The sequence below is a fragment of the Apteryx rowi genome, unplaced genomic scaffold (assembly GCF_003343035.1).
Source record: "Apteryx rowi isolate R43461 unplaced genomic scaffold, aptRow1 scaffold_686, whole genome shotgun sequence".
Lineage (NCBI taxonomy): Eukaryota > Metazoa > Chordata > Aves > Apterygiformes > Apterygidae > Apteryx > Apteryx rowi.
Genome location: NW_020450967.1, coordinates 400,060 through 413,057, shown reverse-complemented (window position 1 = coordinate 413,057; position 12,998 = coordinate 400,060). Strand labels below are relative to the sequence as shown.

At 35.1% G+C, this 12,998-nt stretch overlaps 1 protein-coding gene across 10 annotated transcripts in view; it reads left to right on the top strand.

Moving 5' to 3' along the window:
* The window catches only part of PHIP (pleckstrin homology domain interacting protein), an 86,247-nt gene that overhangs the window by 34,135 nt on the left and 39,114 nt on the right, over positions 1-12,998 (top strand). For all 10 annotated transcript variants that reach the window (XM_026086209.1, XM_026086208.1, XM_026086207.1 and 7 more), the window contains 3 exons: positions 2,675-2,812; positions 3,841-4,024; positions 5,032-5,155. In XM_026086209.1, the coding sequence (XP_025941994.1) occupies positions 2,675-2,812; positions 3,841-4,024; positions 5,032-5,155 (446 nt within the window). The remainder of the gene's footprint in view (positions 1-2,674; positions 2,813-3,840; positions 4,025-5,031; positions 5,156-12,998) is intronic.

Here is a 12,998-nt window from a genome sequence, read left to right as displayed (position 1 = left end):
CAACTTAAGCTTTGATAGTTCAATTAAAGATCTCTCAAGATTTGATGAGCAAAAACCTAGGATGTTCCCCTAAAGTTGTTCCTCACATGCCGTGTACGTGGAGAACACACTTTGGGGCAACAGCTACTGGAAATTGCCTAAATGTGGTACAGATAGGTGGAGAATTAAAAATGATGCCTGCTTGTTGTGTGTTACTGGTTCAGCATTCATGTGAATGACCAAACAGTGGCTGGTGACATTAGCTTTAAATGTTTCCAGGATAGGCATTGCTAAGTATCTGGATTTTCTTGAAAATCTGGGAAAACTGGCTATGCCTGTAAGTAGTGGCTTATATATGCTGTGCTTAAGTCTACAGTGTGTCAGAAATTCTAGGAAAGTTGAGTGGAAGTTTTGCTCCTTACCAAAAGACMATTTTACAAATTTCCTACAGTTGCTAGCCTGAGAGATGTTCCAAGGATCATCTTTTGTCAGAAGGACCATAAAATACCGTATCATTTTGCTCGAGAGATTTCTTCATCCTCAGGTCTACAGATGAGGAGAGCAAGACACCGAATACTTAAATAATAATTTTTAATAAATGTTTTAACATGTCCTCCAAAATTATAGGAAAGTGCTACCTAAGTAGCACTTGTAAGAAGGAAGAAATCCTTTTGTTGCTGTTTGCTATGCTTTATCTCCAGCTTTTTAGTCAGTGGTTTTGAAGCTAAATTAGGTTCCAGTGAGTTTACTTCATTGTTACATGGAGCTATGACACTCTTGTAATCTCCAAATAGGAAAATGTCCTGGACGCATTCTCCATTGTAATATTTTGAAATAAGTCAGACCCTGAACACAGACCAAACAATATTAAATCTAATGATGTGTTTGCATGATAGATGAAGGTCCATAGGAAGACGATGTCCATAGCATTTTGTTTAATAGCAGGAAGCCATCAACCAGGCTGGCAGAGAGCCAGAGAGATTTGGGAGAGACAGAAGATGTTTTTCTACTCTACAATTTAGCAACAGTATATACATCTTACCCAAACCTAAACTGTGTTTGTGTACTTTATATGTTCCCCTTCCACTACGGAAGCTCCTTGCTTTCTGAAACTTTATTACAGGATTTGACTGATCTCTCTTAGAGCTATGAAAGCTTTTTTTTTTTTTTTTTTTTTGAAAAGTAATTTTCTGTATTCTTATCTATTTTTTCTCTTTCTTATAAGAGTTAAAAAACAGCTAGTCATGCTTGATTTACTGTTTATATGTTAGATGAAGCTCCTTTTAACCAGATATATTGAAAATTTCAAATATACACCACTCTTCTCTATTAGACTATTTTTTAACTTATTGTTACTTAGGAAGGCAAACTTTGCAAACTAGAAATATGAAAAATACTCCTTTTTTAGGTAGGTTTTTTTTTTTATTTATTTAAAAGCATTCCTGGGTTGTTTGTAGCATTTCAAATTGTTTGCAAGAGACAGTGCATCTGCTTATGAGTTCACCAAATAAATCTGACTGCCTTACTACACATCAGTCAGAAAACACATCTGTGATTGTACCAGACTTCATTCCATGATTCTAAGCTTTGGGGAAGTTGGCTTCAACTAAATTAACCTTGAAAACCTGAGACCACTATCTTAAATATTTATATTCTTTCTGCATAACATCATCCATTAAGAGATGGCTGTTTCTGTCTTTCACATAATCAAAGCTCTTTATTTCATAGCATGGTTACTGTAGTATCTTGTATTTGATCTTGGTAAGTGCGGTCTTACACTGTGATATCTCTTTGGAATGATGCTGGGAAAATAACTTTTGTAGCTTATTTCTTTGAACGCTGTCATCCCTCATTACAAAGTCTTGCAAGTTCCCTCTTCTGTGTCTCAACAAATGTGTGCAACTTGCTTCTCTTCACAAATTTCTCACTACTCCATTCCATCACAAATTCTGTATTGAGGTATTTGACTTCTTTTTCAAATCAGCCTGTAACCCTTGCCTTTTTCTCCATATCTGTCTAGTATTTTGTGACCATTGTGGCTAAGAAAAGAAGTTTTGCATTGTTTATGCTTACATGCTATGGTTTTTGCTTGCTGCACTGAAATAATGTTATTACCTTCTAATCCTTTCAAATAGAACTATCTCCTGTCAAGAGACCTACCCAAAGAGGTTTCATGGCTGTTGTACATATCAAAGAAAATTAGCATTACTTACCTGTGTTATCATAATGCCTATGTGGAGACATTTTTACTGCTTGCTGTTCCCTAGTATAGATAGAACTATTCTATTTCAATCAGACATCCTTTATGTAGTTCTTTCATTGAGGTTTATGCTAATGTGCTTTTTAGTGCATTTGGGACAGGCTAAGAACATACCTGTGAACAATTTACATTAACTCAGCTGACAAACAACAGTCTTCTGTGACTTGGTGATACTTGATTGAATTTAAACCTTTATTAGGAGTGGTATGTGATCATCTTGACCCTGCCCCAGGAAATTTAATGCTGTTAATATTAAGAAAAAAGTTACCTGTTTTAAAAAATGAGATTCCTAAAGTATGTATTAGCCCATACTTAAACATGTGATTATATACTGTACTTCTGAATTTCAAAGCTAAAATTTAGATAGCCAGTTTGTAGTATTTGGCTCCTCAAATCAACATTTATGTGTTGTTCTCTTGGTATTTTACTTCACAGGATTGAATCAAGTTCTCAGTCAACAAGCAAATCAAGAAGTTAGTCCATTGGATAGCATGATTCAAAGACTTCAGCAGGAACAGGATCAGAGACGTTCTGGGGAGGCAGGAACTAGCAGTACCAGCCGGATAAGCAGAGGTAAATTACTGGCTGTTTTTTGTTTTGTTTTTCCTATTGAAACATCTAACAGTTGGAAAATGTAAATCACATTATTGTGCATGGTATGTGCGTTTTGTTGAACTACTAGAAAGGAGGTATGGAGCCATAGAAAATAGTACAACTTTCCCATCTTTTTTTTCTTTCACAAAAAAGAATTATTAACCTCAGAGTTATTAACATTACAAATTTGTAATAGCTGTTGTATGCCCCCTCAAGGAATTTGCGGCAACTGTGTTCCCTTAGCGATAATAACTATGCTGCTGTTTAGTCTAGAGTTGGCCAGATACTTGATGGGAGTCTGAACTGTGGTAAATAATCAAGGAAATGGAAGGGAGAAAAAAGGAAAGAGCTTCATGTTTCTCTGTACAACTATTTCACATTTCAATGTCTTGCAGTAGATTTCACAGTAAACTTCAACTCTAAAAAATTCATCATGGTAAACCCACCTGAGTGGGCAAGAAGATCTTAAGTGTGTGGAAAGATATGGAAACATGTTGAAATTTTTTTTTAGTGTAGGTGTTTGAAGGATCATGTTTTTTTTTTTTTTCTTTTGACCATTTCAGTTTCTTGTTTGTAGATTTTACAGCTTGGATTCCTAATAATTTCCAGTGTTGTGGCTTCATTTTTTTGAAGGTAGTGGACTTTGTGTTTAAAGAATATCCAGATTCAGTAAGATAGCTCAGCATTTCATTAAATGGATCTGCAGTGCAGTAGCAATAGTCAGCTTTTTGTAAATGTTTTCAGAAGCACTTTTAAAGAACAGTGAACCAGTGAAACATTTGCTTTACCTCAGAGTATTGATGTCTCAGCTCCTCTTCAGTATGAATTTTTAAACAGTACTGCAGCTCCACAGATGTGTAAGAAGTTCGAGTTTTGGAAACTACAGAGATTATTGCAACTGTTCTATTCCATTAATACTTTCTTCTGAAGTAATAGATTTTTTTTTTTCTTTCATTTCGCATTTGGAATTTTAGATGTAATACAGCTATGACTTTTTGACTTTTCAGGATCTATAAGCTCTACCTCAGAAGTACACTCACCACCAAATATAGGATTACGACGTAGTGGACAAATTGAAGGTGTGCGTCAGATGCACAGCAACGCACCAAGAAGTGAAATAGCCACTGAGCGGGACCTTGTGGCTTGGAGTCGAAGGGTTGTAGTGCCTGAGCTTTCTTCCGGAGTGGCCAGGTAAACAGAGGTCTTCCAAATTTGCAGTGGATTTTAATTTGGTAAACTTAGTTAAATTAAACAGTTTTGGAATTCACATTGTTACAGAACAGCTTGTGTTGTACTTAGCTATTCTGTGGTCTCATAATTCTTAAAATCAGTTTCAGTTTGAAATCAACTGTTGTTTCCATGACATTTGAAAGTCTTGGAATTATCGAAGTGTTATGAATTAAAGAATGCTGACAGAGCAGATGAGAGAGTAATTTAACTTGTATATGCATTGGGATCTAACTGCTTATATTTGTTCTGACTATTAGCATAAGATTACAGGGATTTGACCACGTTAGTCCCTGACATTTTATGGCCTTCATAGAAAGCTGGGACACTGACGTAATCCAGCATGTGCCTGAGATGAATTTCCAAACCTGCAGTACTTTTGTTTCTTTCAGTAATAAACTCTTGTGAGAAATACATTCCTTAGTGTAGGGCAAGTAGGGATTTTTTGCTTTACTGATAAAAGTAAAATGCTCTAGTTTTCTGAAATACGATTGAAATTAACCAAATGCTTTTTGAATGTTTAAAATTTTGAAAAATCTTTTCAAGGTGAGATAACTGATGTCCAAGTCACTGTGCTGGTGTAAATATGCAGGTTTCCTTTGGATTTAGAAAATGCTATCTTGTTAACAACCAAGAAAGAGTACTTTTCAGTTGTGTTTTTCAGCCTTACTTCAGATGTTGTGTGGCCATTTCTCCAGAATCTTGATTTTGAATTGAGAATCATAGATTTGGAGATAGTTAAGTCAGATGGATGTCCTTTAAACACAACATAGCAGGTATTCAGTACTTGCCATTTAAATTTTACTGTGTTCAGAAAGGATAACTTTGAAGCTGAATTCTGACTCTAAAGAGAGAAACTACTACTACTCAAAGAATATTATAAGCATCGAACATTTATTCCATGTTTGAAAGAAATATTCTCAACTGTAGTATTTTGCTTTTAAGTTAACTTCTCAATTTTCTTTTTCCAGTAGGCAAGAAGAATGGAGAACAGCAAAGGGAGAAGAAGAAATAAAAGTTTATCGGTCGGAAGAGAAAAGAAAGCATGTAATGAGTCATGTTCAAAGAGACAACAAAATACCTACTTTCTCTAAGGTAAATAGCCACTTGTACTTTATTACAGCAAGAACCATAAAATTTAATTCAGTGTGTTAGGCCACATGAGTTTACATTACTCTTCTCAGTTTCAAATTTAAAAAAAACAGGAACACAGGAATATATGTTTACTTTCCCAGAATGAGAAAGTTTGTCTCTGTTGATGTTTAATTATGTTCTAAATAAGCAACTGAGATTGCTTTTGGAAGTCCTTAAGTGAGAAGCCCTCTAAATCTGGTATTGGAGACTGTTGGGAAATTGCTCTTGGGAATCTGTTACTATTGACCAATACATCCTGCTACTGTTTTTTAGAGCTTGATATAAAGCATTCTGTGGAAAGGTTTGATTAAAACTKAAGTCATAGTCCTTAACTTAAATGCATTTAAGCACATATCCTGTTATGAATAAAGAATCAGGTATTTTTGGTCACAGTACCTTCATAATTATGGTGCTGTTTTTTGTATGGGAATTTGTAAGCCATGTTTTTTAATGGAGCTACCAATACATTTTTCACAGGAGAGAGACTGGATAGATGAAAACCGTAGCAAGAAATGATTTGTATTAAAAATGAGACTTATCATCGTAATGGACTTGATGTTCTCATATAACTTTCATATATTTATAACTAGAATTTAGGGTTTATCTGTGCATCTCACATGCTTCTCTATTCTTTCCTAGCTAAACCTACCAAATTTTGTAATTAAAGAAGTAAAGTTGTAAAGGAGAAGGGGTTTTTAGTAACAGTAAAACTGAGCTGCTTTAGGTTTTGTAGTGCTCTAGATGAGACAGTTTCACCTTAATTAAAAGGGTGAAACTTAATAAAATACATGCCTGCAAGTTGTCCATTGAAAATAGTAAAAATCAATTCAGGGGTTCAAGGTAGAAAAATAAGTAAAAATATTTTGCAAAAGAAATTAAAGAACAAGTATAAAAAAGACTCTGCAACTCTTAATTTTGTCAGAGTAACATACTTAATGCCTGTACCATATATTATCCATTTCCTTGGGGAGAAAAGGACGGAGACTGAAAGTGATCTGAAAGTAAGTGAATTTCAGATGTTGAATAGTGCTCCTGTAATTTTTTTTTGACAATGATGAATGAATTTTATATGCAATAAAAACAGTCAATTAGAGATGAACACATTTGTACAGTTCCTAAACTTAATTTACATGCTCAGTTTTGCTTCTTTTTTTGGCCTTCAACCAAAGTAAAGTTTTCAACAAAAGTGAGAGTAATCCCCACCCGGTAGTCCCCTAATCATTTTCCATTTTTTTCTTAAATGAGTCTCATTAAAATTCTGTGCATTACTATCTGAAGAAATGTTACGTGTGCTAATTTCAGTGCTGCAGTCTCCATTAAGTGTGTTTGCCCAAGATCAAATGAACTTTTTTTTTTCTCCCAGTGTGTCTGGTGTCTGCCAGTTTTTATACATAGAAATAAGCCCTTTGTCCTTCAGGGGTTTGGAGGCAGCCATGATAAGGCCCATTAATGTGTTGTAAGGGCATCGTAGTGTTTGGTAACTCTTGCTTTCTCTCAGGAATAATAGAAGATGGGCCTCAAAAATTCAAATTTTAAGAAAGCTTTATTTCTTTACTTGAGGGGATGTGTTTTGGTGCTGATTTATAGGCTTTCTTTAAATTTACTTGGACAATTGCACTGCTCGAGATTTCCCCCCCCCTTCTCTCTAGCTACCACATGCAGTCAAATGATCCTTCCTGCTCCATGCATTCCTACCAGCTTACTCTTGGATTTCTAATTGGGTTATAGTTTTCCTAAAATATCACTAGGACATAAAAATAGCAGAGCAGATGAGCTGGTGCTCTAGTCCAGCATCTTGTTTTTGGCAATTACTTGTATTACATCTTTGAGAAAAGAAGCTCGTAATGGATGACTKTAAATATTCTTCCCAGAGGAAAAAATTTTAGTCTCCTTAATTTAAAGGTTTCACTGGATCCTTTTGAATCCCARATTTTCATTGTACATATTTATGTCCTTAAAATCCTTCAGAGCAAAAGCTAGCTCAGTTTTATATGTTGATCCAGATGAGAATGTGCCCTTCATTTATCTCAGGACAGAAATCTGATGTTCTTCCTTTGCTTATTCTTTGTTAAATATCACTTTTTGGAGCACTCAGATTTATGGAAAAGTATGTTGATAGTGAAAATCTTTTGAGATAGATCTCAGGGGGACTAAGAAATGAGTAGATATCAAACAGGCTTTAAATAAGCTAAACAAATTTGTGAAAAGGGTGCTTGGTCCCAAGCGATTAAGTCTCTCAATTAGCTACACTGCCAGATTTTAGCAATTTTTGTTGTTCTTGTGGTTAACATAAGCACATTTTTGCCCAGTAATTTCTGAGCATTTGGAATGGTGGATTAGAATTGTTGTCCCCTTCTGTAATCATAAAATTATATACAGAACTGGGAAGAGAAGTAGGACTGATTCCAGTCCAAAAAACTGTCATATGATGTTTTTAGGGTTTTTTTGTACAAATTAGTAACATAATTATAGAAGCACTTTCTTTGCTGTTCTTTACACGGACTGTATGGCCTTCAATTAATATTATTTGTGGTAGGTTAAAGATAGAAATGGAAAGTACTGTGTAAATCTTTTTTTTTTTTTTTTTTTTTTTTTAACCCTGGGTGCATGTGGTAGGTTTTGATACTGATATCTTTGTGTTACAATAGTATTGAAAGATTGTAGCCCTTTTGTTGCCTAGTGAATTCTTCAGTGTTTCATCAGATAATTTATGGTCTAGAAGAGATGGGGATCCCCCCATACRAAAGAGAGGAAAACATTCTTTTAGTAATTTATGGCCCTAAGAATTGCAATGTCAAGAATTCTAGAAAATGTCTCATGCTGCCATACCATCAGCAATGCTGGGAACAAAGTAAACAGGGCTTGTGTTAAAACATTACCCTCATATGGATACAAAGTCGGTTACATTCATGCACTAGAGAATATTCATCTTTATATCAGTTTTTGAAAATTTTCAGCTCCATTCATATAATAATGATAAAATAATATTTTCTTCTTTTCTTCTCCTCTGTATAACTAAAATGATCTCAGAAGTATGGAAATGAAAAGGACAGGAACAAATCTTAGCATTTTGGTTTGCAGCCTAAATTTTAGTTCAAGTCTAGGGGAAGAACATAATGTAATTAAAGTTACTTCTACAGTTAGGAGCCTTCCTAAATCCTATTATTAATTTTTATTCCAGAGTCATTCCAGGGTGTGGTGAAAGCAGTACAAAGTCATAACTCGGTCTTTCTTCTCTAACAATATCTGCAACTTAGGTGGAAGTCAGATAAGCATGTTAATGTTTAAAATTAGAAGACCCACATTTCTTTTGATGTGGGTCATATTGAGAAATGTGTGTACATGATTGCTTTGAAAGACTAATGGAGCTGTGTGAGTGAACCTGAAGGCTTGGATATTTTGACCTGAATAGCATTTAGTACTACTGATTTACATGTCAAGTGAAGAATTTGATTTGACTTTCAAAGTCATTGGTGAGGTATGGAGTTTTTTGAGGTTACTGTTAAATAAGAACATTTAAAAAAATGAAATTAATGACACAAGAAAGACCATCATATTAGAATTTTAGCCTTTTCAAAATGGAACTGTTTTTTAAATTAATTTTTTTGGAGAACATGCCAAATGCTGAGAAATGAGATAAATAACATGCTTAGATAAAGGTTCCCAGTTCATAAAATGAGAGTATTCATTTATTAAACTACTGGGATTACAGTGCATTTCAATAAATATTAAAGAGCTATGGAATTTCTACAGAATAGAGGGTTGGTGTAGTCTATCCAAGTAAAATTAAATGATAAAAATGGAAATGTTTTTAATTGCAAATAGGTAGAAATTAGAAGCTTCAAGGAAGTTGGAGATTGCTGTGGTTGGACAAAAAGTACAAATAGGCCTCTACCATTGCAGGTGTAAATCATTGTGTTGCAAACTAACAAAACAGGAGGAATGTGTGTGTTTCTTTGTTAAAGATAGCTTTGTTGTGTTCCTCAGAAGTACTAACTTCCGCTTATGTGTGATTTAACCACTACTTCCAGGTATGTTGGCAAGATGTTTAGAGTAAAATATTTAAGACCTGGAAGCACTTACTGCTAAGCACTTATTGCTTTTTGCCTGTTGTCTTCATTTCTTTTGGAATACCTTACATTAATTTCTTACCCGTATGTGATGGTAAGAGTAAGAAGTAAGTAATTATAAGCACAGCTCTATACTTCAGGAGAATATGGAGGGATGATATTTAGCGGAAGAGAAAGTAATAACTGCTTTATGTACTAGCAGTTTGGGGGATTTGTTAAATTTGTCATCTGGGGAGAACTCACAGTTGTTGAAGAGTGTTTAATTTTTGAGAAAGGTATTTATTAAAGATCTCGCTAATACAAAATTATGTCTCTCTAGAAGAAGTATCTCTCTAGAAAAAAAATGAAATTCATTAAGGACAAATTAAGTTCAGAGATAAATGTTGGGCTGAAAAATTTAAATAGTGTATCCAGTCAAGAATTAAAGCAATTATATAGGCTGTCTGACAAACTGATGAACAGAAAGCATAATGTTGGGAAAGCATATGCAGATCTTTACAAAGAGTTTCCTTTCTCTGTCCTAAGGAGGTTGTAAGCATTTGTTGATGATTGCATTCTGGTACTGGGCGTATGCTTGTGACCCAGCCCTGTTTAACTTGCTAGTATAGCCTAATCCCTACTGCCTTCACGAAAGACGGACAATTTTCAGATTGAGAATAGAGACAGCTGGTGAAGAAAGAGTGTGAAATTATTGTAGCCAAAGGTCTTCAAAATTACTACAATCCTGTATAAAAGTAGTGTTATGTAGTGCTCAAACTTGGAAGTTGTCAGGACACCACTGAGAGTTTTCACTGAGTCAACAGGTCTTTCATAAATGGTGTTAAAAAAATCCTCCCAGCTGTGTCCAGATGACCTGTTTGAACCTATCACTGTTAAATACAGGAAATTTCACCATTTGTATTTCTCAGAAAAACTGTTTTGGCAGCAGCTGTAATTTCTAATGTGTCATAGATGAACTCTGATATAGAATGGAAGCCTTGGATGTGATATAAACTACTTGTCAGCATATATGGCTGTTCATCAAAGTATACCTAAAGAGAGATAGAAAGTGATGGTTGAACCTCAAATCCATGATGATCTTGGCTTTATTTCCAAGCCTCCCTGTAGAGTTCAGAGTCCAATTTCAAGCTCTTTCTCTATGATATATATTGTAAAAAGAGGACTGTCAGCTGTGTTTCCTCAGTCATTACTGCAAATCTTAATGATTCCATTTTAGCTAGAAAAAGCTTGTAATACCTTCTCTTTCTAGTCAAACCTACCCCCCTCCCAATACAATAATAAGTATCTGCCCAACCTGGAGGTTTTCAACAGGTTTGGCATTGCTGTGTTGAGTAGGAGYGATGTTAAAATTCATTTTTGGTAAGATGTACAATAAGTATACCTTATGGTCCCTCTTCATTATTTACAATGACTTCTTGAACTTTCTTTTTCTTTTGGTGCTAGATCATTCCCAAAACAGCCTGTTACTGTTTTGATAGGTGCTTCCATGAAAGGAAAGATTATTGATTGATTGATTTTTTGTCATTTTTGTCAACCTCTGAACTGCCAAAAGAGAAGAACTCTTTCCAAAACCAGAAAGTAATACAAAACATGCCTGTTTTTCAGGGATCCAGTGTTTCAGTATAAATAGGGGAAAGGGCTATATTCACAGTACCCAACTGAGAAATCTCACCTCTAGTTAGAAATGGGGATGTAAACTTTTAGAGATTTTATTTCCAGAGAGATAAGACAAATAAGCTTATCTAATCAGGCTATAATGTAGCTTCTGCAAAATGTGTCCTTATTAATATAATGGGTACTTGACTCATTTGTTTCATTGGGCCTATGTGATCCCACTTCTGTTGTCCTTGCTTTCTTGTACCCTGTTTCATGATGCTAACAGATAGCTGGCCTTGTATAAAGTAGTTATTCCCAATAGGTGTTCTGCGAAAGTAGTACAGTTTTGGCCAGAAAGAAAACAGTACAGTTTTGGCCAGAAAGTGTGTTTTGTTCTTAATGAGAAAATTTAAGATCCCAGTCATGAACCAAACTTCCATCATACAGGACAGGCAGGATCTTCTCTTTTCTCCAGAAGAAAAGATTCAAAGGGAATAGGTACAAGCAGTCTGTCCTACCAGAAGGCTCTGATAATATTAGTACCTCTCTGTGGTTCCTTCCAGTTACGCTTGCCTCATTCCTGAGACCAGTTTTTCAACCATGTCAGCACTTAATAGATATCTGAATGGCTTTTGTGGAAAACACTGGGGAAAGCCCCCTCCTTTTGTGGCATCTAGAAAAGTGTCCAGAAACTATTTCTTCAGATCTTGGGCTAGACAGAAGTTCAAGTATGGGTGCCAAAAAAAAATTTTTTTGAACAAACCCCTGGAAACTGAGATCATAGCACTTTTTGGCAGGGATCTAATACAGAACTACATACTTACAGTGCTAGGAGCAAGTGACTGCATTATATAACGTTTTCTACAGGCGAAACAAGATCTCTTTATACTCGAGTGTGAAGCATTTCTTAATTACAACCTTATTTTATTATTTTAAGCTTTAGAGGAACTCGGATACTTTACATTTGGCTTTAATCCATTTGAACTCTTCCATGTATCATTTTACCATTTAAAAACCTTTTCTTGGTAACCATCATCTCTGTCTGCTAAGGGATGTGCTGCTATATTGGTCTCTTCTAGCAGATCTGACCCTTCAGTTGCAAAATAACACATGCTAAAGGTCTCTGTAAGTTAAGTATTGGGTTATAAGTATCTACATTTCTGTTACGCAGAATGGCACACTTGCATGTTGTTTTTCTTGTCATGTGTCATTTGAAGGAAAATAAATGTAACAATACGCTACTACTTGAAGGCAACTGAAATGCAGTACCTGCGAGATCTGCAGGTTGGCTTGTCTCCAGCTACCAGCATCAAAGTGTTGAGACTAATAGGAGTTTACTGGAACTTTATTTTGGGATGCTGTCTGTCTGGTCTTCTGGTCATATAGTGGTCAATATTTACACGCTATAAATTCAGGCATAAGTTGTACTCCATGTATACCATGTCAATTCTTTATGGTACTCCATGTAGTTGGTGTGTATCACATTGTCATTCTATAGTAGTAGAGGGGAAATTTTAAACTTCATGTACATATAGCTGGTTTTGCATCTGTAGAAGGGCACTATTCTAAAATCCTAGTGCTGCAGCAACTGTGTGGACTTGTATAGCATAAAAGAGCACCGAGTAGTAAACATAAGTAGTGTAGCTTCTTGGTTTGCTAACGATGTACAGTTGGAGCATAAGCTTAAGAGATACAGCTTTCCCAAAGTTCAATGCACTTATAATATTGAAATGGGGAAAATGTTTTTATTTTGATTCACTCAAATAGATTTCCAATGCAAGGCATACTTTATTAATTTATTACAATGTGTATAGATAAACTAGTAAGCTCTATTTTACAGGGACTTATTAACTTTTACTGGGAAAGTTGTCTTATGCTAACCTCTTGAGTATAATTCCTGTTTCCTCTGAGCCATTTTTATTAGTATAATTTTGTGCTGTTACAAGCTCTTAGCCTATCCGTTAACAGTCTGTGTACCTTGTACTGCAAAGAATGAAGAATTTTAATAATTCAGGATAAGAATTTCCTATTATATCTGTACAGAAAGTTTTTTTCTTTTTTTGCAGAATATACTGAACTGCTTGGTGCTCATGTTAAGCTGTGTATGTGGGAAATTTTCCTCTACTGCTCTCTAGTTT